Source organism: Patiria miniata, unplaced genomic scaffold (assembly GCF_015706575.1).
Source record: "Patiria miniata isolate m_02_andy unplaced genomic scaffold, ASM1570657v1 HiC_scaffold_9, whole genome shotgun sequence".
In the NCBI taxonomy this organism is placed as follows: domain Eukaryota; kingdom Metazoa; phylum Echinodermata; class Asteroidea; order Valvatida; family Asterinidae; genus Patiria; species Patiria miniata.
In genome coordinates this window covers 11,302,072-11,329,563 of record NW_024037076.1, presented here as the reverse complement: position 1 = coordinate 11,329,563, position 27,492 = coordinate 11,302,072, and the positions used below count along the sequence as shown (strand labels likewise).

The 27,492-nt window shown below is 39.9% G+C and overlaps 1 protein-coding gene across 1 annotated transcript in view; it reads right to left on the bottom strand.

The window, feature by feature from the left end:
* LOC119720607 overlaps positions 1 to 27,492 on the bottom strand; it is a 53,660-nt gene that overhangs the window by 3,585 nt on the left and 22,583 nt on the right. The window contains exons 20-44 of the mRNA XM_038190342.1: positions 27,130 to 27,194; positions 26,597 to 26,683; positions 25,327 to 25,494; positions 22,618 to 22,761; positions 21,753 to 22,200; positions 18,232 to 18,411; positions 17,706 to 17,816; positions 16,630 to 16,850; positions 15,254 to 15,332; positions 14,324 to 14,488; positions 13,976 to 14,092; positions 13,587 to 13,847; positions 12,073 to 12,225; positions 11,695 to 11,873; positions 11,157 to 11,337; positions 9,746 to 9,892; positions 7,639 to 7,710; positions 7,447 to 7,521; positions 6,885 to 6,998; positions 6,206 to 6,340; positions 4,585 to 4,694; positions 2,765 to 2,981; positions 1,899 to 1,989; positions 1,169 to 1,227; positions 647 to 957 (exon numbers count right to left, since the gene is read on the bottom strand). Of these exons, the coding sequence (XP_038046270.1) occupies positions 647 to 957; positions 1,169 to 1,227; positions 1,899 to 1,989; positions 2,765 to 2,981; positions 4,585 to 4,694; positions 6,206 to 6,340; positions 6,885 to 6,998; positions 7,447 to 7,521; positions 7,639 to 7,710; positions 9,746 to 9,892; positions 11,157 to 11,337; positions 11,695 to 11,873; positions 12,073 to 12,225; positions 13,587 to 13,847; positions 13,976 to 14,092; positions 14,324 to 14,488; positions 15,254 to 15,332; positions 16,630 to 16,850; positions 17,706 to 17,816; positions 18,232 to 18,411; positions 21,753 to 22,200; positions 22,618 to 22,761; positions 25,327 to 25,494; positions 26,597 to 26,683; positions 27,130 to 27,194 (3,890 nt within the window). The remainder of the gene's footprint in view (positions 1 to 646; positions 958 to 1,168; positions 1,228 to 1,898; positions 1,990 to 2,764; positions 2,982 to 4,584; positions 4,695 to 6,205; positions 6,341 to 6,884; positions 6,999 to 7,446; positions 7,522 to 7,638; positions 7,711 to 9,745; positions 9,893 to 11,156; positions 11,338 to 11,694; positions 11,874 to 12,072; positions 12,226 to 13,586; positions 13,848 to 13,975; positions 14,093 to 14,323; positions 14,489 to 15,253; positions 15,333 to 16,629; positions 16,851 to 17,705; positions 17,817 to 18,231; positions 18,412 to 21,752; positions 22,201 to 22,617; positions 22,762 to 25,326; positions 25,495 to 26,596; positions 26,684 to 27,129; positions 27,195 to 27,492) is intronic.

The following is a 27,492-nucleotide window of genomic DNA, read 5'->3' as shown; positions in this document are numbered from 1 at the left end:
CGAAAAAGTCAGAAAATAAATAAATATGATTTTCATGGTAGAAATGTATTATAAAAGACGGGTCTGTAGGTACACCATGGAATTCGGGCGATTCACAATGCAGTGCGTCACCAAGCGTTTGCCGTGGATGGTCCATTTTTCAAGCATACGGTCGACAAAAAAACGGCCATTTAAATGAGTGTAAGTTTAGCTAACTTGTTATAGATTTGGGCATATAGCGCCCTAAGATACCATATTAATAAAAGAAAATAAAAGGGCAAACATAACTCGAATCATACGCTAACGAAACTACTGACCAGAATTTTTTTTAACAATTTCAAATATCCTGCGCTGCGAATTTGTCGACCATCTCCCACAATGCACTGGGAAAAATGTACTCTCCATGGTAAACTGTTGGTGGCGCACTGCATTGTGAATCACCCGAATTGACATACCGCAGAGAGCTTTTGTGGTGCTCTGAGACAATGATTCTTGGAGGGTGGACAAATACACTATCTCGAAATGTCGAGAACCATTTATTCTCGCCTCTATTTCTTTTTAGAGCAACATTTTTTCAAACCTATCCTTTGTTGAAATAATTGAACTGAAGTGAATATTATGAGTGGGATAATTAGACCCAAGGGAAGTTTCGAATGTTGAAAATTACCTGCTGGATGTACGGTGGGTGACTGATGCCGTCCATCGAATGATTTGACTTTGTAACTTCATCACCTATAACTGACACACTACAGTGCACGTTACCATCGTGTGCCGTGGACTGAGATCCAATGTTATCACTGCCTTTGTCATCCTGTGGGGCAACCCTAGACCTACTGCGGTTGAGATGACTTTGCAAAGATGCCTTGGACTGTTGGCTCTTTGCGTACAGACAAAAGAAGAGGAGCATGGCTACCACCACGAGGATCAAAGTGATCGACCCAATGATGATCAAAACCAGGGCCAATGTGGACAATCCATCTGGAAAATAAGAAAGAAAATAGACTGATACGTTAATTAGGTTATGTGATTTAATGTGATCCAACTGTTCGAAGCTTTCATAAGTCATCAGATGGTCGAACTGCATACATCCAACCGAGTTATTCCTTGTCGTGAAACATGGTATACATTCATCTGTTAGTCGGCCCAACTAAATAGCTATGACTTGATGGAAAAACTACAACCCATTTACCTTCTGGAGGTGGCACCACGTCAGACTCACATCGCTGACCGGTAAAAGACTCAGGGCAACTGAAAATATAAGTCAATTCATTTAACTGATTAAAGATTGTGTACTCAAGGCTGCTTAATATCTTCTTCAGGCTCAAAACAAGAGGCCTCTCTTTAAAGTAAATGGAAACTGGTTGGAAAACTCTACAGATAGGAAACACTCAATGCAAAAATACCATTTGAAGTTAGTACACCAAGCTCATCATCAACTGATTTTAGTTTGTTAGGATAACAGCGAATGCCACAACGGAACTGCACTTGCAGGCCTCACGACCTTTACTTTGCTTCCACAATTTACCTATTTATTGAATTGAGCAAGTTTGTGTCCTCTAATGGCAAGTTAAAATATAGTAGAAATGTTGCTTTACGCCGCAAAATATGCTTTGTCTCAAAGTAAGTAACACCTTACAATTATTTGTCAATGCTTTTTATACGTGCTTGAAATATCGAAAAGATTGATTCTTACTTTTTAGAAATTATCTTGTTTAAAGCTATCACTAAAAAGATTAAGAAGAAAACGTATACTACCATATCGCAACGTAACGCGAAAAGGCTTTTCAAATGTGTGGGATCCTGCTTTAGCCACGCTATATTTAAAAAAATGCTTTTGCATAAAGAGCTTGATGTGTCCTAATCATTAGCTAAGAGGGAACCAAGTTAAAGGGAAGGACCTTAAGTCGTGCATTCTTTACCTGCATGCGTAGTTCTTATAAGGAAAGATACCCGACGTCTCACACGTCCCACCGTTCATGCAGTAAGTCGGTACACAGTCTATTGCCTCATCTATCATAAAAACAATCACAAGACAAGTCAAGCCTAGCAAAGCTGGTCTCACTGATGTGTCGCATCATTGAATATATCCAGGGTAACGTGTGTAACAAATCCTCCAGCAACAGGCCAATTAAAGTGTGTATTACTTGCAGATTCGGAGCAGGTTTTCTGTAATTTTCAATTTTCCCACTGTGCAGCTATCGAGACTAGCAAAGCTGGTCTCACTGATGCGTCGCCTCATTGAAATATCCAGGGTAACGTGTGTAACAAATCCTCCAGTAACGGGCCAATTAAAGTGTGGATTACGGATTCAGAGCAGCTTTTCTGTCATTTTTAATTTTCCCACAGTGCAGCTATCAGCACTTTACTTTGGAAAGATTCCAGGTGGAATATGTTCAGAATCTAGCAATTATACCTGATACAATTCGCCTACTGCAATTGAACTTGTCAGCAACCTACCCCATATTTCGGTGACTTGTTTTGCCTTCATGATGTTTATTTGTTAAATTTAAGTACGGTAAAGAACTAAAATTTAACTTGATGGCATTACGGAAATTTAAAATAAAAATTTCTCATAGGATTAGTTTTAAAGCTTCACAAGAAATACAATTTCATTTTTAAAGTGATATTTTATGTGACTGTCGTTTATTGGAAATAACTGCTGCCATAATAACAAGCATAAAGTCGTAATCTAGTATTATGTGTGTCGATTTTCACGCGGCTAACCATGCTTTAACGATTCTAAAGTGATTATTTTATACAACAGTAGTTTTTAATATCAACTTACCATCCACAAGGATCGAGTTTTGAACAATGTCAATGACTGTACTGCCATCAGTCAGTGTATCACTGCTTGCCAGCACTTGACGTAAAATGGCGTTGGACGGTGCAGCAGTTTCAAACAGTGCTACAGATCTGATGACAACACTGCCCTCCTCCATTAAAGGAACTACCACCGACAAAACGTCATTGGTTGATGGGTTTTCTTTAAGAGTCTTCAAAATCTAGGAGTAAAAAATGTCAAACATGAGCTGTGAAAAGATGTTTTACATTTTTTAACCATTACACTGCCCAAAACTGCCCAAGCGCTCTTCATTGATTAAATCCGTTAGAATACAATTAGTACAGGTGCTAATGAGTTATTACTGATAATAATCTGAGAGACAAAAGCCTAGCACAACCTGGGAAACAATGCTCTTTTAATATACTTCAAACCTTGATGTTATTAGTTACCGCCATTTTTACAATGAGATCGTGATACTGAGACCAGTGCCTGCTTCATCTTGAAACGACAGTCAGATTAGAACGCAAGACAATCAATTTTGACCATAGACATTTAACGTCGGATTGTTCAAAATCTGTGAAAATCTGTCATGTACAAATCTACCACAAATGTTCATAAGTAACCCATTTTGTATGTGAATCTTGTCAAAATCTAAAAAAATGATCGCTCTGCATTTTGTGTAATAAAATATTCAGACAAATCACAACTGACGTTGTTACAAATGTGGTTAACGTTTTATGTATTTATTTAAACATGAATGAAACTGCTGCTTCCTGACTGAATTGACCTAAAATAACGAATCCAAATAAGTGAGGGCCTATAGGAGAGTACGATATCACCGCAGGATCCAAGAAGGGTCTTGGAGTGACATTTGACATGAACATGAATATGCAATCCCACATTAGGAATGTGTCTCGTTCTGCTATGTATCACTTGTACAACATAAGTAAAATCAAACTTCTCGTACTGATTATTGTAATGCTGTTCTAGTAGGTCTCCCTCCACCGTCCCTGGCCTCTATGCAGAGGGTTCAGAATGCTGCAGCCAGGCTGCTCACTGGTACAAAAAAGTATAATCACATCACCCCCAGCTCTCATGCAATTGCACTGGTTGCCAGTCAAGTACAGGGTGATATTTAAAGTTTGTCTCTTGGCTTTTAAGTGTCTCCATGGTTGTGCTCCCAATTATTTGTGTCATCTGCTAAGTACTAGAGTTCCAACTATATTTTCTCGTTCTGCGCTGGACACGTCTCAATTACATTGCCCTAATGCCAGGCTGGTTTCTGCAGGTAAGAGAATGTTTTCCGCCTGTGGAACCAGCTTGAAATTAACCTTAGGGAGTCTACCAGTGTTCAAAGTTTTAAGTCGGGTTTGAAAAGTTTTAAGCAGGCCTTTCTTAATTCATAGGATAATGTTTTTTTTAATCGCTGGGTTTATAACGTATTTTTTTTGGTTAAATGTATTGATATATACCTTTTTAAGCAGGCTTTTTTTTTTTTTTGGCTGGGTTTATAATGTAAATAAAAAACAAAATGATTTCTAATGGCTTAATGCCAAAAAGAGTCTTTTTGGCTAATTTTTCCTCGCTGGACTATTAATGTACTTTTATGTATTGATCACGTTCACCTTTTTAAAAATATTAATTGTAATTACTTTATCTTTTTAATGTGTATAGCGCCTAAAAGCATATTATGGATTTGGGGCGCTATATAAATGTTAATTATTATTATTTTAATTATCAATGTTTTGATCCTGGCAGCACCTCTCTGGTATAGGACTTAGGTTTTTCTGGCTGAGGAAACAAGAGATATGTAATTTACTTACTGCCTTCGCAAACACGGCTGCAGTTTTATTGAATGCTTTCGACGTTGGGTTTTTGAAGGCTTCGTTGAAGTTCATACGAGCAGTAATCACGACATTCTTGGATGGGTACCCTGGAAGAAAAGAAAATCTAACGTTGTTGAGTGTCACTGGGTGCAATACATTAATCCTTTTTTTTTTTTGGAATAATTGTTTGGCACAAACTAAATGTAAGGTTATTGCTATCTATGAGACCACAGTTTTTAAGGGGTCTACTTTTTACAGTGTAATTATGGGAGAATATGCGATGGTCAGATATTTTAGTATTCTATGGAATGTCGTCTTGTACAGCAAGAGTCTATGATATGCGAGCAGATTCGGCGATTAATTATGCAAAACAACTGCGTCTTGACCTCGATGTAATAACAATAATAATAATAATAATTACAATGGGGTAATAGGGAGACTTTCCCATAGACTTGTGCACACAAATGTTCCGATTTTTAAAATGTGCCCTAACCCAATATTCCCTTGTCCTTTTCCCACGAATTTCGGTATTTTTTACTAATTAGACCACGAGCAACAAATATAACCTAATTTCGACAGCAAAATTTTGCCTCTAAAGGGGGGGCTGCACCAATAGGGAGACACCTATGTGTCTCCTTATTAAGCCCGTGTCTCCCTACTATCGACGTTTCTACGCTAACGTGTCTCCCTAATAGTACATTTGTAGGAATAACGATAATAATATAACAGGAATGATTCTTACTAATGCTTTAATGGGGTGACACTCTCGTAGACGTGCACCCAAACCTAAACTGTCACCTAACCCGAGTTAACCTGATCCCTTTCCCCACGAAATTCAGTATTTAGGCTGATTGGACGACGAGGAATCGATCCTTGTCCTAAGGGTTGTTTCAACAATAGGGCGACACCAAATTGTCGCTCCAATAAGGCCACGATTTTCGGTATGTTTACTAATTAGACCACGTAACAAATATAATCTAATTGCGACAGAAAAAAGGGGGGCTGTGACATTAGGGAGACATGTAAATGTCTCCGTAATGACCGATGCCTCCCACCGTTCGAAGAAATTACGATAACAAGTCTTCTTTATGGTACATTTAGTGGAATAAAGCGCATTACATTAACTTTTCAATGCACTTTACAACTAAAGATAGCGTTATATTACTGTTGCCTTACTGTTACTTTTCTAAATAGGTCAATAAGGAGACACGTAGTTATTTGTTTTGGTAATGGGGAGACATCAACCAAATAAGGAGACACCTTGGTGTCTCCCTATTTTTGGCCCCTATTTTATCGTCGCAATTGAGTTATTTTTGTTGCTCGTGGTCCAATAAGTAAAAATACCGAAATTCGTGTAAACAGGATTTATGGAAAATTGGGATAGGGCACATTTAAGTTGGAAAACAATTTGTGCACAAGTCTATTGGAATGTCTCAATATTGCCCCGTTGCCTTAACATTACTGTTACTTATATCATAATGAAAAGTTACTCTAAATAGCATTACCATGATACATACCACACGAAAAGTTACATTTCTATTACATTACATTTATATCACGTTACATTTATATTACGTTACATTACAATATGATTTCTTTAATCAGTTGAATTACTTACGTTGGCACTGACCAGAATCACCCTCGACAAATCCTTGGATGATATTGCAGTGGCAAGTGAATCCCGACGGATCATTGCTTGGTAAACAGTATTGGTCATTCCCACATCTGTTGCTGGAAAGACAGCGATTCTCATCTGCCAAGAAAAGAAATATCAGTGTGGGTATAAAACATGTTTAGCTTGTCACTCCATTTTTTGCCTCTAAAATTGAAGTAATGTTTGACCTCGGGAACTGCAATGCAAAGGCATAATAAGCATACTGGCATTTAGTGCATTGCTTTATACATATCATAAAATCCTTGTCCAAGACGTTTTGCAATGGAACATAACCATAGCATCTATACATATTTTTTCAAAACAATAATACGCTGCGAGTAGTCAAGGAGTCTGCACTCACATAACTCTATTCTGCTCTTACTAAGATTGCAAAAAAATATAGGTTTAAAAACCATCCACAAGAAAACCACTTGGTGATTTTCAAATTTGTAATGGTGTAAAAAAAATTACTTGTCCACAAATCTACCGGTCTGCAATACAACTGAATTTAAACCTCTATACAAAAAAATACGTATTAGCAATGATCATTCAGAAATAGAGTTGCTGATCACTTCGAGGGAATACAGCTTTTTTTCAAACTACACTAGGAAAACAAGAGGGGAAAAACTCATGTAGGTTTTACCAGCACACGTCATTCCCGAGTGCGTAAGTGGGCAGACGCACTCGCAGAACTCCGAATCAAAGGTCCCTCCATTCAAACAGCTTGACGCAGACAACTGACAACCGTCTGTAACGCCTGAAAACAAAAAGAACAGGGCACGCCTAGTAAATCATAGAGCACACCAAATTATATTCATCTTATTCAGAATGGCTAAACAGTTTTCGGAATAAGTTGTATGCTCTAGCTGCATACTGCATTCACGTGCTTGCAGGTCGGACTTTTGTGCACCATCAACATCTTTGATTGGTCAACACACCATGAAGCAGAGCTTATCGGTCTATTCTTTCCAGTTCTACATTTCTGTTCACATTCAGAAAAAGTTTTTCGAAGAAAAACATGTTAAATTTGAAGTTGCCCACAAAACACAACTGTTAAACAATTGATGGAAAACTGAACATTGGCCAAACGGAAAGGTAATTCGGGTGAACTCACAATTTATTGCATATAATGTAACCATTATAAGCACCGTTGGTACAATTTATTTTTGAATTATTTAGTGCCAATTAAGGGTAGTTATTGCTACCTTTGGTAGTAGATTCTGTAGAGGGCCTTTCTTCTGGCTGGGGTGTCGACATTTTCTCGGTTGCTGTTGTTGATTCTGTCAGAGGAAAATGTGGTAAATAATTAGTGTAATATTACCAGCAATTTTTGTTTCCCTAGTTCTGGTTCTGCATCTGTAATAAACGTTTGAGAAAAAAAAAATGCCAGTAAGTACCTTCCGTTTCGGCCAGGACCGGGGGCGCTGTACTTGCTCGTTCAGCTGGCAAGCCTGAAGTCGTTGGAGAGCCTGTGGAAGATCGTGCATAATTCCTGTTTAGCTCGAGTGACTACAACACTGCAAATGGAAACTCTCAAAGAAGAACATGACAATGCTGGTCAACAGAGCAAAAGATTATATTCAATGATTCAGAACGGCTCTTCACAGGAAGCTATCGTATACCTGGGAGCACTCCCACTTTACAGGCGACAGTCGGTCAGTCAGTCAGTCAGTCAGTCAGAGAGTTAAGTACAAAGAAGACTCTGGGACCAGAAAATATAAAACCAGCAGATATCTCTGAACATGACCACTCGTATATATTATGTATATATTTACGGTTATCCTTACTTTTAGGACCCCTTTCCTATGTAAGGTTAAAAGACTCACCAAAACAGCTGACTAAATGACACTCAAAAGTGACATTCTGATATTTATTGACACATTTGAACATTTGGCAATGACACCTCTTGAATATCAGCAGGTTTGATTTTGTAGAAAGAGGGCTGGGTTTTGATTTATGAGGGGTTAAAGACGACGATAACAAACAGAAAATAAATTTAAAAAGCAAGATGGCGAACTGCAAAAAAGGTGGGAAAGTCACATTTTCTTTGAAAGTGCTTTCAAAATTATAACTGACATGAGTTTGTCTGAAGAAAAAGGACTTCTTTAGCCTGCAAAAGTCACTTTGGTACTGGACAGTCATCTGCAAAATTCAGTTTTGAACAGAACTTGTACAAAATAGAGGTGTCCTAAAAGTAAGGATTACTATATTAACATTCCTTTTTCAAGAAACGGATTGGATGTCTTGATAATAATTTAACTATATATCCCTTTGAATTTACCATATACAGAAATCCAGAGTAAATTTTATAAAACTGGAATCATTGTCCCGCTGGCACAAAAATAACACAAGTTTTGTTGATGTGCCCTAACGTGGCGCGGCCTCTAACGTGGTGCACTTTGATTTTTCGCCTGTAGCGTCTTGCAAAAGTTTGAACTGAAATTTCACACAAAGTGAAGTTTCATCAAGCTCTAAACACTCTCGTTCATTAATCAAGACTTTATCTACCCGTTACAAAGTTAGAACAATTTATTTCGGCGTGATTTTCCGATTGTATTGTGAAGTACACAGTGAACCCTTTAAAAATGTCCCCCCCCCCAAAAAAAAAAAACAAACAAAAAAACTGACAAACTGCTAGTTGGGTACGTATTAAGTAGAAATCATAATGGTTTATCAGAATTTATCAATTTTACAGAAATTCTTAAATGCTCATTTGGATTTTTTTTACAGATTTATTTAAGTGCGCCAAGTTAGGGAACACTCAGCCGATTATGTGTCCAATTTTTGGTCACCACCTGTTTTGCATCTCGAATTAAACTTTACAACACATCTTTGTGAAAGAACAAGTTTTTGAACGTTCATTTTGACTCATGTTTTCATTCAGTTTGTCTCCGTTGCCTTGCCGTCCTTAAATCTAATAACTTAGGTGGACCTCCTTAACCCTAAAAGGGCCGGGTTATTTTGACCATCTCCCAGCCCGGGGGGGGGGGATTCCGCCCCCCGTAAGATCTCGACCATCGAGTGACGAAATTTTTGAAACTCGGTACATGCATAGAGCAACTCTTCCTAAACATACCCAAGAAATTTCATGACTATAGGTCAAAGGGTTTTGGAATTTGGCTAATTAATTATTCATATTTACGAATGGCAATTCTGCTCTGTGTACATGAGGTATATGGGAAAATTCAGTTTTCACGGCGCGTAGCGCCGGAAAACGTTTCGCTACGCGGCAACCCGTGGTCCAATTTTTATGTTTTTGGTATCAAAAGATGCGCAAAGCTCGAGGCTAAACAGTCATAACAGCTCGAGTCGCGAAAAAAAGAGGCTATTGCGGAAAATGTTGAGGGGGGGGGGCGGATTCCGCCCCCGGCCCTTTTAGGGTTAATGGCGTACCGCTACGATTGGAAATGCACATCAAGTTGTGTCCTCCTATTACTCCACTAATTTAGAATTCACCATACGAGACAAAAGTCAATCAAAGACTGACGTCTGGATTAATTTTACCAATGCATTGCTTCCCATCTTCATGCAGTAAGTATCCAGCATTGCAGCTACACGTGAAGTTCATGAGGATGTTGTGACAGTTCTGGTCGCAGCCCAGTCCGCCACCGCTGGCTGGCTGGTCTCTGTACAGCTCGCACTCATCAATATCTGCAGACAGATGCAGACAAAAAAGGGAAATTACAATCAGTCTTCAAATTCCATTTCTTGAAACCATCAATGTGGTGACATGTGCTACTCTGTGGACTCAGCACACAAATACAACCCCCATGAGTTGGGGGAGAAGACCACTGGAAGGGAAATTCGAACCCCGTTCTCATGTTGAATTATCAAGAGAACGGGGTTTCTGATGACCAGACCCAACACACTTATTAGTGAGGAGTGGATGAGGAACCTCAAGAATAAAGATGGCGGACTAAGGGCGTACCGCAACCTGGGCTTATATTCTGTGCATAAAGTTGAAAGCAACCATTCAGTGCAGGAGCAGTTTTGATAAAAAAAAACCTGTATGTGACCACACAACGGGCTTGCATGTCTTTGGCATTTTTTCTATAGCTGTTCCAGTATTTAAAGCATTTTCACCAGATCAGTAACTTCCGTTCTTTTCTTTCGTCCTTTTAATATTCGGCTGCCATCTTGAATTTTCGTTCGTAATCGGCAATCTAGTACAGGGTTTCGAAATTACTATGTTTAATGCTAATATGATACCTGTTAGTGGTCGTTTACCGGTGTTAGTCTCATTAATAAAATCCCTTTTTCTAGGTTATGGCTGCCATTCAGCCAAATTCTAAAAAAGGGGATGGGAAGGGATGCTGAGTAGGCCCTACCATAGGACTAATTGGAAGCTTTTCAGTACAGAATATCTTGAACACTATTTGGAAATGAAAGGTGCTCTTCATTGCGGCACATCGCTCCAGATTTTGCTGACCAGACAATGATTTGGGCGACGCAAACGACCAATGGTGTGACATCCCTTAACCCTAAAAGGGCCGGGCTATTTTGACCATCTCTCAGCGATGATCTCGGCCATCGAGTGACGACAAATTTATGAAACTCGGTACATGCAAAGAACAGCTTATCATAAACATACCCCCAAAAATTCATGACTATAGGTCAGAGGGTTTGGGAATTATGGCTAATTAATTATCCATAATTATGCACGAATGGTAATTCTGTTTTGTGTACACTAAAAATGGGGAAAACAGTTTTCACAGTGCGTACATGTAGCTCCGGAAATATTTCTGCTGCGCGGCAACCTCTGGTCGCGAAATTGTTTTTTTTTAATGCTATCGCAGAAAAAAAGTTGAGGGGGGGGGGGGGGGCGGCGGATTCCGCCCCGGCTCCTTTAGGGTTATCTCCACCCTGCCCCAGCATTGTCCGTGACTCTGGACAACTGTAGGCATTCCTGACTGACCTTGACACGATTTCCCGTCCCCCTCAAGTCCCGCTGGACAAGGTCCGCAGGTGCTGTTCAACGAGGGTGGATCCTCATCCACGCAATCAACATTCAGGAAACATGGGTTGTCTGCGCACGCGTCGTAGTTCTCTTCACAGAACTCTCCCGACCAGCCAGGCTCACATTGGCATAACACCACCTACACGCAATAAAACAAGCCCCATTCAACTTTGATCTCATGAACCAACATACAGTAGCAATTTTTTACGCCTTTGTTGTTCTCGAGAATTGCACTGCGTGTTTTCTAAACCTTCACTTTTCGTTTGGATCAAGATCACGAATAGTGATGATGTGATAAAACAGATCCAATAAGCCCTACACCATGACACTTTGACCAATAAACCGCCGTCCTTATTGTTCGAGATGCGTGCAAGTGTGCGTGAAGCGAGCTCGAGCATGCAGTTTGGCGCATGTGCCGTTGCCCATGCGTAGTGGCAGATCAATCTATATTGGACAGTGGTGGTTACTGTTTTACTTTTATTAAAAAAAAACCTACCCCAAATCGGTCCTGAACGATGTTCACCCCACTCGCGTACTGATCAAACAGGCAGGTGCCGTCATTCTGACAGTCACAGAGCTTCACGATAGGTTCCAGTGTGGCACTCGCTTTTCCATCTGTTGCTAGGAAGCCGATCTTCACTTTAGTCTTGTTCTCTGGTGTCCAAGAAAATCGACCTTTTGGAATACATTGAAAACAAGAAGAAGCATATTAGCTTATCTGTTGCCTGGTTCAAATCCCATATTGAAGTGGTCACCACAACCAATCACTATATGTTGGAGTATATTAGAATTTTATGAATTTGATACTGAATTTTTAAACTAAATACATTGTACAAGCTTTGAAATGAAATCAATACATTGCCTGTTTACAAACCTAAGGCTGAGATGGCTGCCCCTGGTACCATCTCAAGTAAGTCGAAAGTGACGTCATCGCCGTCAGGATCCACTGCTTCCAGTTGCAGGATGAAGTTCTTGCCCACAATAACTTCGATGGAGCCCACAAGCGTTATGTTTGGTGGGAAATTGGCTGGAAAGAATAGGGAATTTGAAAAAAAAATCTTAAAAATGCAACAGCTGGTCTCCCACCACTTTCCTTTAATACAGAGAACGTTTACGTAACACCAATAGAAGGGCGGCGACATCAGGGATGTTTTACATTGGCTTATCTAGCTCCCAGACACATTTTCCTGAAACTCAATGGTTCTTGAGTCCGGAGTGCGGAATTGTAACACATAGCAACCGATGAAAAGCAGTGTGCAAAGGAATATATGTTTTCATCGGATGACGTTATCCCGCCCACGCCTATAGCAAATAAGAGAACACAACACTAAGCAGGCTTTAAAGCTTGTATCATACCAATTTCGTGCAAGAGGTCTACAGCGCCTGTCTAAAAAAAAAAATGCTACAATCAGAAAAAAATTTGTTAAATATGAAATTTCAAAATAAGTCATTCTTACGTGGCATAATATTAACGAACAAAGACTGGGCTTTCCAATAGTGTTTGTTTGATCTTATTTGCTTTTGTCAATTCAGAGATATAATCCATTTAGTGCGATACACCAAAATCGATTTTGTGCCACTTTTATGCATGGGCAGAGTTGTTTCGAGTACTGTGCCATGCTGTCTTGAAGCTCACAAAAGATTGCTACCAGAAAGTGGCACAAACTCGATTTTTCTGTTCCGCAGTAAACTGGAGTTATCTCTGGATTGACAAAAAGCAAATGAGATGAAACAAAAAGTGTTGGAAAGCCTTGTCTGTTTTCTTTAATGTGATGCTCAAAACGACTTACTTATGTTGAGATTTAATATTGAAAAAATATCGTTTTTGATTGTACCATTTTGTTGAGACTGTCTGTATACGTAATCATCTGAGTCAAATAGTTGAGACTCAAACAGGTGTAACTTACTAGTGGCATGAGTTAGACAGTGCGTCAGTGGTTAAGGGCATTGGATTTTTGGTCTGGGGTAAAGGTGCAGGTTGTGGGTTCGAGTCCGTCCTGGGGTCATGGTGCGTGTGCCCTTAGGCAAGGCACTTTGTCACTCATTGCTCTCCCCACCTAGGAGTAAATGTGTACCTATTAGGGCAGAGATGGTTATTGTGGTTGAACTAGCTTCCTTGCGCCTAACGGGCTGCATCGAGCTGTATACTCCCCAGGGAGCTGAGATGGTATTTGGAATGTTTAATTGGCCCAATGATCAGCGGTGATAAAAAATGTAAAGCGCTTTGATCTTAGTTAAAAGTGCTATATAAGAACCCGTTATTATAATAGTATTAAACAGGTGCAACGAGAACTGTAGGCTGGCCCTCTGGGACCTGCGAACAGGTGCAACGTCAATTAAACTAGTTAATACTTCAATCAAGTGCTGTGTATATAATTATGTACTTACTCGCGATTGCCATGTTTTCCATGTTCACCTCATTGAGTGCCGATGTAGCCATACCGATGCTGGTATCATTCAGAGCCAAGGAGTCGTACAGACACACTTTGCTTGATCCGCAGACCGCTTTGGCCTCGTTGTATTTGCCCGGCTGTGCCTTGTCGATCAAATCTTGCAGGAAGTCTGGAGTGAAGTTGGGGTCGTTCAAGGAGTCATAGCTTTCATCAGGAGACTGATAGAAGAACAGAGAGTCTTCCTCCACAACTCGCCCTGAAATTATCACGCCAAAATTACACTAATTTCTCTAGAAACAGATAAAATGTTACACCAATCATACAATGACAAGCCGTCCACACTTAAAATTACATTTTTCGTGAGGGGTTTGGATGTTTTCTTACATGTTTGGCCAAATTCGAAGTAGTCCCTCTCCACCAGCTCTCCATTGTCTCCAGAGCCTGTTTGCAGAGTGCCATTACGCGTCAACACATCATTGCTTGGGTCGTCATCCCACACACCTGAGCAGATTTATCAAATCGGTTAAACTTAGCACCTTAAACCAACCTATCTAGAGTGCGTGGGAGAATTTGGGACTGTCACTAAGTAAAAACATTGTCATCTCAATTGATTCAACCCACAAAATAGTTTCAGTGATAAATTCTGACAAAATATTTTCTAGATCAGATTTATCCAGAGCAAGTGCCATTGTAAATGGGATGAACATAAATCCGTCGTGGTATGAGCCATACCTAGAATTCCTTTTGTTTTTCCTTTGAAGTCCTCGTTGAAAAGGATTGTGATGTCGGCCATGCTGTTGTTCACCCCGACGGTAAAGGTGACGTATTCAGAATACATGACGCTCACTTTGATTGGATTCTCCGCCCTCGTTACCTGAAGATTTTCAAACTGCAATCCTACGAGAAAATAATAACATAGAGCCTAATAAGAATGCATGTTCATTTTCGCATGTATTTGAGGAAGACGTGGATGAAAACAGCCTGGCATAGCCCTCAGCTGGGTTCAAATGGTGCGTACGTACAGCAGCTAAATAAACAGCAACGCCTCCAGAATTCTACAGCCGGACTAGTCATCTTCACCAAGAAAGTGTGTCAAATAACACATTTTCTTCAGTCGATTCACTGGCTGCCCGTTCGAAGACGCATAACCTTCAAAGTTCTGTTGTTGGTCTACCACGAAGTCCATGGCTCCTCATACTTACAAAACTCAATATTGGCATACCACCCCCACGCTGATCATCAGACTCCACCCTTCTTCAAGTTCCTAGATCCCAACACTCTTTGGGTGGCCACAGCTTCTCTCACGCAGGCCCCACTCTGTGGATGGAACAACCTACCCCTCTCTATCCGTCAAGCTCCCTCTTCGATCTCCTTCAAACTAGAACTCAAAACCTACCTGTTCACACTCTAATCTCCTCTTCGGCTTGTACCTTGCAAATGATATGTGTTAATTAGGACTTAGCATTTTATCAATTTTGTAGTTTGTATAATTACTCATTGTATAGCGCCATGAGCATCACTTAGTGATGGACCTGTTGCGCTTAATAAGATGCCACTGTTATTATCATTTTAGATGGAAAAGGTTACCGATAGACCAGCAGTTAAACGAAACTTGCTTTGACCGGCCCACTGCACTTTGGTGATTTTAGAGATCGGCCTTACCTTGAGCAGTGGGTGTGACAACGGTCCCATTGACAGTCGTTACCAAATCCATGGCATCATCACTCAACTTGATCTCAATCTGTATCGAATGGGAAACAAAACCGGCAAGCTGTTCAAGTGCTTGTAATTCATGTATCTGATGGGAATTTTGAAGATTTTAGATTAATCGCTTGGTTGGCTGATAATATGATGAGTGCTGTTTTTTTGTTTTGTATCGGATGCTTTCAGCAAACATATACAGAGTGCGTCAAAAAAGCGAAACCCAAATGTCGGACTATTGTTTTATTGAAGTCCTGCATGTAGCACTTTCAAAATCTAGGGTCTGAAAGCCCAATTCATAAGCTTTCTTTTAGTACAAGAATCATTCAACACACTCTTGTACTTTTCAAAAGGTGTGCGTTCTTTCAGCAATACGAAAGCGATTCACACACATCGCTACGTGATTTGTTTTTGTTTTGCTGAAAGAATACGTACCTTCTTGTGATCCGTGGACAGAACTTAAAACGGCGGTTGTGTTTAAAATTCAGTAACTTGAAATGTACATGAGTGATTTGACTGATTCTTGTACTAAAAAAAAGCTTATGTTTTGGGCTTTCATATCGTAGATTTCGAAAGTGCTACATGCAGAACTTCCCTAAAACAATGGTAATTTATGTATTTGTTGTTGTAACTGGCTGGCCCATTCAGTGGACTACACTTGTCCCCCATGGGTCCAGTAAACATAAAAAAGACCAAAAAAAAAAAACACTATTAAACTAAACACAATCAAGGTAGAAAATTTCAAGATTAAAAACAAGTGGGGCCTGCTAAATATTTTTGAAAAGAAACATATCAATTTAAATTTAAGAAAATCCACTTAAATGACTTGCCTACACATTTCAATGTTGGACCCAAAATGACAGAATATGAAATAAAAAGACAAACCTTGGAGAAATGGAGAAAACAGGCGATTAAAAAACATAATAAAAAACAGCATTAGTTTAAATTAGATTAAAAAAAGAAAAACATGTACAACATACTGAAATTGTTGGGACTTGGTATGACAAAACAGAGAATTGTAAGACATCGAGTCTACAACCCAAAACTACAAAAACTAATACAACATCCTGCTTATAACAAGCAAAATTGTAGGTCCCAAGTCTTTTTTTCTTCATTGTTTTCCATTATTGTCAATACAAGGTGTAACAAGGTAATTTGTAAAGTCCCAAAGGACTTCGTTATTAAGGTGTTCAACTGTACTTAAGCGATTTACAAAATATTTGTTTGGGAACGCAGCAATGTAAATCGATCAACATAGGCAAATCATGGAAATCAAGTCAAAAACATCTTTGGAAAGGCATTCTGTTCAAATACTTCATCTGTGTCTGCATAGAGACCTTTGCTTCTCCTGTGTACACCGCAGCGAATCCAGAGTAGACAGTAGCCTGACTAAGTTCCCCTGTCTCCGTATCCACGGCCTGTCGTGTGCGACCCTGCAGTTCAAAGACTCTTTGTCCATCGTCATCTTCGATGAGTGCTAGTGTGTATTCACCCAGACCATTGAAGGTGTACTCCAGTCCATCAAGCGTAACGACGTGGGGGTCTCCAAAACCCCAGACTTTTTAAATAAAAAAACCAGAACTGCAATAAACACTGCAATTAACAACTTATGATTAAGACTTAAACCATCGACCACTGGCTTACTGGCGCTCGCTCAACCACAGAGCTTGCAGAGGTCCGCTGGCCAGCTCAAATCTGCTTTTAGCAGCCAGTGCTACAACCAATATTTTGTTTGTTTGTTTGTTCGGAGAAAGGTTAATTTGTATGTAGGAAACATCGGAGAAAGGTTAATCTGCCCTTCACTAACGAACGTTTTATAAATAGAGAGAACAAACAATGGCGGAGAGTTCTGTTTCAGTTTTCCTGAAAGAAATTACTTCATTGCAGGAAGGTCACTCTTTCTAGGTATATTTTTGTGAGCGTCTAATGCCATGACATATAGTTTAAGGAAAACATGTTGTAACCTGACGCCTCTTCCGCGATTGTGTACAAAGTCTATGGAAATCAAGAAAATCTTCCAAGTATTTCCTAACAAAATTGGAAATGTTTCTCAGTCCCAGATTTATGTCTTATTATCAATTTTGCAATGACTGACCTTCAATGAGATGATATATGAAGAAAAAATCGCGTCAGGTTGCAAAATTGTTTCCTAGTTTAATTTCTTTTATGCCTAGGTTCCATTCTATTTGAGGTCGGAAATTCTCATTTGTTTAAGCCATGAAGAAAAGAACAGGATGGTGCCGTATACGATTGACTTCGCCGCAGCTAGACCAAAGCTAAGCCGCCAAAATTTAACCTTCAGGCCTTTCGAATGCAAGGGGCATTCAAACAAATAGTTTGAAGGGCTGTTGAAAGAATCATCTCCATGTGAATGTTGTTTACTTGTATCAAATGTTTACTGTTCATGACTTACCCCAGGCTGGTGGCCTGTACCACCTGCAAGTCATTAGAGGTCGCCATCTTCTGTACAGGTGGCAAAGAGTAGACTTCTCACAACAATAATAGCGTGGGAGTACATCTTCATCTGTTAAATGTGAAAAAGAAAACATGTCTGCAAGATCTTCGTGTTGGTTTGTTGGATTTAAAACAAAAGAAACTTTGATTTTGTGATTTTTTTTTGTAACTGGTAAACATTTTCTACACCAAAAGCTACAGGTACTTGTAATCGGACTTTTTGACAAATTTTGACAAATTTTACAAAGAAAATGTCAATAGAATATCATCACCAGGAATACCAGCCAGTGTTTTCCCAATGTTTAATTAATGTTTATTTGAATAATAAAACACATATAAACCTTAACTTTCACCAAGACTTTCAGTGTAGCATTAACGATCACTCATTGGCTGTGCTCGTAACGTAGAGGCAATCATGTAAATGAACCGTACAGATGTCCTTGCACTTCAAATCTAGATAATGCATGAACTTTGCAAGCACTTACTTTTCCACAGGTCGAAAGAGTTGGCCCTGTAAAATATAGGCCCAAGCGGATACCTCTCAAAGACAGACGCGACCCTGGCACTTCGGACGTCGTACACAAGATCCCGGCTGAACAGATTATAGCAGCACCGTGGACCGGGGATCCAAGAAACCTGGAAGAGCCTGACGTAGCAAACGGCAGCTGTAGACAGAAGTGATTTTACAAACATTTATTATATTAAAGAACACTTTTGACAGATTGCACCCTTTTGGGCTTGAAAACGCATTTAACAAGAGGGAGGCAGTAGATGATATCTCACACACAACCTTATATAAGAGCCACCTACACAATCTTGCTGGCTATAGAGACAACAATATGTTTGGAAGTTGGGAGTCAGTGGAGAGTTAGCTGGAGAGTAAGAGACCCCGGGGCAAAGCACGTTCCCCGCCCTAAGTCGGAAGCAGCTGATAGACTGGTAGCGTAGATATACAGGAACGATTCAAAAACCTTGACTTGATATAACGATCGATCCTTTTGTGACCAGGGGAACACAGGATCTTCAAGTTTAGATGGAAAATGTACTGTTTTATTTCTCCTCAGTGGCCGCATGGCAGCAAAGCGCAGCCAGCGCTGTAAAACTTTCTTTAAATTAAAAGACTTTTATAACATGGGTGTGCTCTCGTTGGTGGCTAATACAAGACTGACCTGAAGAAAGCTAAACCACAGGATGTTGGCCAGTGCCTCACATTCCTGGGCAAACCACACAGGGATTATGAATAAACAGAGAAGGGGGTGATAAAACAAAGTAACTACTGTAGAAAACCTAGAGTCTAATGAATAATGAATAGGGTACATGTAGTCAGGCCTGGAGGTAATTACTTTTCCAGAAACTTGGAATGTGTGGCTGACCCACCCAGGGCCAAAGGACAGGTTTTCGCATGGTGGTTCTTAATAAATGAACAAAAATATAACATGTACATAAAACAATGTAGATAATAATAATTTCAATACTTGGAAAATAGGTGAACATAAAAACAATCCAAAACTTGTGAAAAAGAATCCCACGCATTGACTAATTGGGATATAAAATATTAAGAAAACTTTCAGTAGAAATAAGAAAAAACAAAGGTGCCAAAAAAGATAACATTGAAATATGCTTCAAATATTTCACCGGTTACATTTCTCCACTGCTAAATTGTTGGGTTCCACACCAACACCATGTGTGAAAATTATTTTCTTCCGTGTAAAAATGTGCATAAAAACAATCAGAATGGATGAAGTAAACTAAAGACTAAATATAATTCAAGTAATTGGTAAAACTACAAACTAGTTAACATAATTAAAAATAAGAAAACGAAAGCAAGATAAATCCAATTTGCAAATTTGATGTTATTTTGAAGAACTATAATTATGGGCACCTGATGGAGTCCTGAATATTTTTCCTGCATTATGAAGGGCGGAGTTAAATGTTCAGTGTTCACGTGGGACGGTGTCTCCACTGCTTGTCCAGGTCCTGGGTTTGGATGACGGGTTGACTGCATGCAAAGAGATGGGGTTACTCATGTACTCTCATATCATGGGGATGGGGTCTCCACTGCTTGTGAGTGTCCTGGGCTGTGTTGAAGACTGGGCTGGATCATGCATCAGAAACAGGGGGTAGCAGCAAACATCAAGATGGGTATTAAACAGCGCACCTCTCAGTTCTCTCTCTGAATGCTATGGCGAGTATCAGCGAAGTATCAGCTTCCCAAGGAGGGAATTTTGAGACAGTTAAATAGTGTAGATGTTGGGGCCCTGAAGTACCTCTCAGGTAGACCCAAGCTAAATGACTGCAAAAGTTGATCCCTTGACGGGTCAGTTCAACCTTTAGGTGCACCCCCATGTAGATGGTTCCCAACACTAACCGTACCTAGCTGCCTCATCACCGCTTGCTGCAGTTGTGCTTAAAACTCCACACTCCAGCCATCTCTCCATCGACGTTCTGAGCCAGGTTGCTGTCCAAACAATGGGGGCAGGATGACGCAAGCTGCATCACATGGCGATGTCTGGGCCCCGAACTACTTCTCAGGTAGACCCAAGCTACACGGCTGCCAAAGCTGAATCCCTTGACGGGCTGGTTCAGCTTCAATGCACCCTCCGTGTAGATGGTTCCAGACATCCACACTTGTCCCCACTGCACTGGGCGTCGCTCTCCATCCAGCTTTCTGCTGCATCTCTTCTTCCATCATGATGATGATTTTCTGACTCTCTTCCACTTCCAGCACTTGGTTTCTCTCTGCAGTGGTCCCCATGCTTCAATTGAAAGTCTCGACGGTGCTTTATCAATGATCATGTCCCTGACATTTCTCCATCACTGCAGCGCTGGCCACAGTGCTAGCTAGCCACTGAAAAACAATAAAACTTGATCCTGTCTACGACGCTTGTGACCAGGGGAACACAGGATCTTCAAGTTTAGATGGAAAATGTACTGTTTTATTTCTCCTCAGTGGCCGCATGGCAGCAAAGCGCAGCCAGCGCTGTAAAACTTTCTTTAAATTAAAAGACTTTTATAACATGGGTGTGCTCTCGTTGGTGGCTAATACAAGACTGACCTGAAGAAAGCTAAACCACAGGATGTTGGCCAGTGCCTCACATTCCTGGGCAAACCACACAGGGATTATGAATAAACAGAGAAGGGGGTGATAAAACAAAGTAACTACTGTAGGAAACCTAGAGTCTAATGAATAATGAATAGGGTACATGTAGTCAGGCCTGGAGGTAATTACTTTTCCAGAAACTTGGAATGTGTGGCTGACCCACCCAGGGCCAAAGGACAGGTTTTCGCATGGTGGTTCTTAATAAATGAACAAAAATATAACATGTACATAAAACAATGTAGATAATAATAATTTCAATACTTGGAAAATAGGTGAACATAAAAACAATCCAAAACTTGTGAAAAAGAATCCCACGCATTGACTAATTGGGATATAAAATATTAAGAAAACTTTCAGTAGAAATAAGAAAAAACAAAGGTGCCAAAAAAGATAACATTGAAATATGCTTCAAATATTTCACCGGTTACACTTTCTTCTGTGCACATCCAATAAAGATATTGACGCACAACAAGCCAGGAAGCGGCTCTGAATGGCCGTGTTTTATCTCGTAAGGAAGATTGTTAAAGCTAACTTTTCACACAAATTCCAGGTGAAAACGCACGCATTCTGTGTAATTACTTGGAAAATGAATCTGGGGGTACAAATAATTGGTCCTAAAAATCGAAATCTTGGAGCAATTGTTGTTGTCATTCAAATGCAATTAGGCCACATGATTAAGACTGAATCTAGGTTAGGACCTGATATTGCACAGTGAGTTGTCACTCACGTGAGATGTATTTTAATGTGGCGCCTGTCTTTGTTGACAATTTGGCTCAGAACAAATCAATACAAACTCTACAGATGTTTCTTCTCTACAGACGTTTCTTCCATTTGAGAAAAAAATGCTCGCTTTCTTTGTTTACAAGACTTCAAAAATAACATAACATTTTACAATAGGTAACTTACGATATCCTGAATTTCCATCAGCGGGCAAGACGACTGATCGCGAGACCTCAGTGTATCTCCAATCAAATCTGGCGTTCCACAGACTGCATGGGCACGTGTCTGCGAACGGAGGATAGTGGATGGCAAATAGTGGGTACGGTTCCTGGCGGTGATACCAATTGTGGCAGGACAAACGCGGATTGACAAAACCGTCCGGGAGGCTGTCGAGTCGGTAGACCCAGCGTCCTGTCTTCCCTGTGTTGCCCACTATGCCACCGGGGCGGAACCGTGATTCATCGGGTATGTCTACATACACAGTTTCGCCAAAGACTCCGGAGGTGAAGCCCTGGATGACGTTCTTGTTGAGTAACAACTTAGCGTCCCAGTTCATGCCGCAGGGATCGTAATTGAAGACGACGAAAGCGCGGACTCCGTCAGTCACAAGCAAAGCTTGGAAGGTATTCGTCTCCTATTGAACAAAAACAAATCATGTCGCACTCATAATATGCTAGTTGTATTAAACAAATCCATACATTTGATTTAAAAGCAAAAATCAGTTTCAGGACAGGTCTTCATTGTAACCAAAACCCATCGCAACTTCCAAGTGAAACTGTAAAAAGACATCAACCACAAGAAATGTTATTCTTTGCTTTGCTTAAATAAACCCTTTCATGTACTGATTAACAAGTGCACATAAGTAAAAACTCCACCATGGTCTGTGCTCAAACAATTCGCGGTACTCAACCACGAGATAAACAGCTGCTGAATTGTATAAGATATCTGTATCAAAACGTGTTCAAGGTGTCAATCCTCTTCCATTATGCATCTGACTTTGGCCTTAAACGTTATCGAAATATTACATTTCTTATAATGTTGGAAGACTTACTTTTGAGGGTGATATGGCCTTTACATTTCTCCAGGTGATAGACAGAGCCCAGTTTGCTGAAAAACCACTGTAGTAGGCTGAAACTATGAGACTGACAACATCCAGCATGTTCTGGTTGACATTTGGATCATACTGATCGTGCACCTGCCGAGCAAAAGTTGGAATATAATGGTGAGCCTGGCCCCAATATACTTAAACATTGTACAAATTGTGATAAAAGCATCAAACTTCGCACGATGGTTCCTCATGCAATGAAGGAAATTTTCAGATCGTAAATGCAATTTGATGTCTGACCTCTGGTGACCTCTAAGAGGTCAATGAACTTTACAATAAATTGTGTTCTTTAAAACTTCACTTTCTTATGACCCATGTCATATGTCATACGTCATCATATAATGAAAAATAATGATCAGATGTGGGAACAATTCATATCTGACCTCTGGTGACCTTTGAGAGGTCAATGACTTTTTAAACCTGTTCATAGATTTGTTAAAGATTTATTCTTTAAGCCCCATTTTTTTTTCACGATTCATGTCTAAATGAAAGGTGTTCGTGCTATAAAGAGAATTTTAATATATAGGTCATTTCATATTCAACCTCCGGTGACCTTACGAGAGATCATGACCTTTGCAAAACCATGGCCGACTTATGGATCTTAATGAGAGTTACACAATTGTAAATGCCACTTTTTCATGACCCAAGTCTAAAACTTGACTCGTTCAATGAAAAGAATTCAAAAGAGGTCAATGAACTTTGTTCACCTTACTTGCCGTTATTTATCATATTTATTAGTCAAAACTCCATTTTTATCGTGCCAAAGAACGGTATTGCACCTATTAGTTTACAGTCATTTTATGAATTCAGACCCCACAAACAATTTTGAGGTGACCTCTGACCTCGTTTCTCCTTGTTTTATTGGCAGACGCAATATAATGAGATTGAAATAAAAATCTGTGCGGGTCTGTTTTGTAACGGAACATGTACATATGCCAAGTAATATTTACTCTTGTGTACTTATTACACCATGCCTTATCCAGATGGACTTGCATAGCCACGTAACCAAGCCCAAAGCTTCAATTTTGGGAGCTTTATTGTATGACAACAAGTCGAAATTGAGTGCGCGCAGCATGAAAAGAGTAACGAAATAGCATCACGCGTGGCTGGAAATGAACTCTTTCTTTGTATGTGTATGTGTTATTTATGTGGAATTTTGAAAGATGTACATTTGTGACTGGTATTAACATTGGTTTTTTTTTTTTGGCAGTATCTGTTTTGTCTTTTTGTCCGTGTGTCCAGTGCAGGTCCATGAAGAAGGAGATGAAGAAGAAGAGAGAGTGATATGCTTGTCCGATGTGCCGCGTATAGTCTTTCGCATCTGTGTCTGTCCTTATACGAAGGAACATTGAGATCAGAGGTCATGCAAAAAATTCTTTAGCGTCTGACTTCATCACAGTCATGTTGTAGAATCATTTTTGAAATGCACTCATGTTGCTCTAACTAGACTTCGGTCATGAAAAAAAAAGGTGTTTGGAGATTAGACGTGATAAATAACGGCAATCAGGCAATACAAGTTCATTGACATCGCAAACATCATCAGAGGTCAAATATGAAAGTTCTATATATCTGAACATTCATATCATGGCAAGACGACCCACAATTTAGATATGGGTAATGTGGTGTTTTGAACAGTTAATCCTCTTTTTATCTATAAATAGGATTTGTAAAACTCATTGACCTCTGCAAGGTCATCAGAGGTCAATTGTGATTTTTTTCACAATTGACAATCGTTATTTACAATGTATGAAGACTATAAATACTTCGTCATGTGAAAGTAATGTTTTCAAGAACAATATATATAGAGTACTCAAAGGTTATTGACCCCTCAAAGGTCACCAGGGGTCAGATATGAAATGCCTCCATGTCTGAAATTTTGTTGTCATGGTGTGAAGACCTCACATACCAAGTTTTATGCTGTTATCACAAAATGCACAATTCTGTCCCTATGCCCCACCACTTGTATGAAAAAATAAACACTGGTGCCGGATGACCAGATTAATGGGTTTATTTACGTCTAGACAAGGCGAACAAAATGTATCTCAGATCTAATGAGCGCAAACTGCAACTGTTTAACTTTGTCTCTGTAGATGTAAAATGTCACAAGGATTTCTTTTTACCAGTAGACCTTCAAACTCGAAAAAATTACGCAATCCACCGATTGAAGTGAATATATTAAAGAAATAATTTTTAAATGCGGCTACAGTCATGTGAAATGTCATGGCCTAGCGGTTAAGAGCACCGGACTGTGGCTTTGGTGTTTCAGAGGAAAACAAAGGCGTGGGTTCGAACCAGGAAAACAAAGGCGTGGGTTCGAACCCGGGCCCGGACACTTGTGCCCGTAAGCAAGGCACTTATCCATTATTGCTTCGTCCTTCGGATGGGTTGTAAAGCCGGAGGTCCCGCGTGTTGTGTAATGCAATGCACGTAAAAGAACCCAGTAACACTTATCGCTAAGAGAAGGGGTTTGCCCGGTGTTTCTGGCCTCCTAGTCATACTCCCTTGTGACAGGAGAAGAACCAACCAAGTACCAAGTAGAAGATTTCCCTTTATTAAACTATAACGATATAATTAAAACAATAATTAAAACAAACCAGTTTGGCAAACTGAATTCAGCAAAATATAATCATTTACAACGATAAGTGGGAGACGTACCTGCCAAAACACATTATCTGTGGCAGTGAAGGCGTTAGCTCTGACGTCCGCCCAAAACGGCGCTATCATCGCCCTGTCACCGGGGAAAGTTTTACCCCGCGGACTGGGGAACGCTCGTTTATCAAGGCTTTGGTCGTTGGACAGGACAATCACTCCATTGTCAGTAAACTGCAGAAAGAAAGGATGTATATATTCACATTGAAGCATAAAAACGAGAAGTAGTGTTGAAGAGCCCATGTCATGAATTTTCCGTGGGAACATATTCTGTGAAATCTTTTCTTCCTCTGAAGTGTATGTTGACTTTCTTTTTTGATTTATTTTATTGAAAAGCGCATTTCTTTTAACAGTTATAATTTTCCCAGTTTTTCCAGACAAACGAGGGCGCTGTTGCTGTGATGTCGTTTCAGGGAGACAATATGTGCTGTTCAAGGCTTTCTGTTCAAATTGTGAACCCAGTCATTGGAAACCCTTTTTATTGGAAAATGTGCTCAATGGTGTACTGTCATGTACCCAACAACAGCGAATTAACAAAGACTTCTAAAACATATAACACATTCTGGCAATTTATTTTTGTGCTGAAATGGATGTAGCATTAAGGTTTCTGCCTGAATTGACTTCACAATTTTGCTTATGAATATGCAAATTCTCTTGAGCATAAGATCAAAAAAAAAATATCAAAATGAAATAAGGTTAAAAGGGACAAAAAAGGTGGTTTTACAAAGACAGTATTAAAAAAATAAATCACATGGACCCTTTAATGTCAATAATGTGTAGCGGGTCTTTCTTGCAAAAACTCAGCATCAATAGTCAGCATCAAAGAGCGCACAAAATCAGCTGAGCATGGTAAAAGATCAGGACATGAATGTTATTAATGATGAAGTGCAACGTACCGCGTCACGACGTGATCAATATGTGACTTTCCAGGATGTTAACTCAAGGGAAAAAAGGTGTCTTGCGATTGATGATGTTAAAATACTGCAAGTGAGACTTACGCAATCCCCCTTGCGCAAATCCCAGTGTCCCTAACCAAAATGGAAGATTAGTATTGTTTTAGCAATACTGAGTTTGACCTTCGACCTGTGGGTCCCAAAATTAACAGGCTTCTTGAGACTATCAAAAACAAGCCACAAACAAAATTTCAGTTCCTAAGTAAAGCATTTCTCAAGTTATCGCGTTGACAACATTTCTTTTGTTTTATGAATAGTGACCTTGACCTTTGACTTGTCGGCACCCAAATCAACAGGTTTCTTATTGTCTTTTGTATACTCACGTATAGCTTTTCGTAAAGCTTGCTGCCGAAGGGAAAGAAGTTTGGTGGATAGATGGTAGGTGATATCAGATCCTTTGCTGAGCGTGGCTGCAAGATAAATACACAAGGAGCCGATGCCAAATCAAAATTCACAAGTCATCATAATTCTATCACAAGTCGTGAGCCCATAAACTGCGACAAGGAATTCCTCTGCCTATTAACTAATATTGTGACCTGACTGATTTGATTTCTGTTAACTCGTGACTGGCTAGATCACATATGTGATGGTTTGATGACATTCTTATAATGGCCTACTGACATGTGCCATTGCAGGCTACTTTCTGCAGGAATCACACGCAACTTTTATATGCAGTCAACCAACACCACACTTTTAACACAGGTACAACAAAGTTATACTTGAAACACTGACAGCATTGTAAAGCCTTAATTTTACTTTCGTGCTTTCTGAGCATCATGTCCAAGTTAATACCCGGATCAATACATTTGGGCAGACTCCTTTTTGTTTTGTTTTAAACATGCATCTCAAAACTTACCCCTTGCCGTTTCCTTGACAACAGGGAGTCTCCAATTTCTTCTCCAAATGGGACGAGATTGCCCTCTATAAAAACCAACAAGAAAAACTTGACAATCACTACCCAATGCACAGTGACATGTCCTATCTCAAGAGCGTGGAACACTCTGGCTCATTGTCCAGTGTCAAACTCATTTGCCACAACATGTGGGTTTTGAACCCATATGTTACAACCCGTGTTTACCACGGCACTAGATTGTGCTTGTGTCCATGGGCAAGACACTTAACTATATTTATCTCTTTACACTAAGCAGAATAACCGAGTGCCTTTGTTGATCGAGATCAGATCGCGCAGATCGCCAAGTGCTGAATACAGGGGTACTGA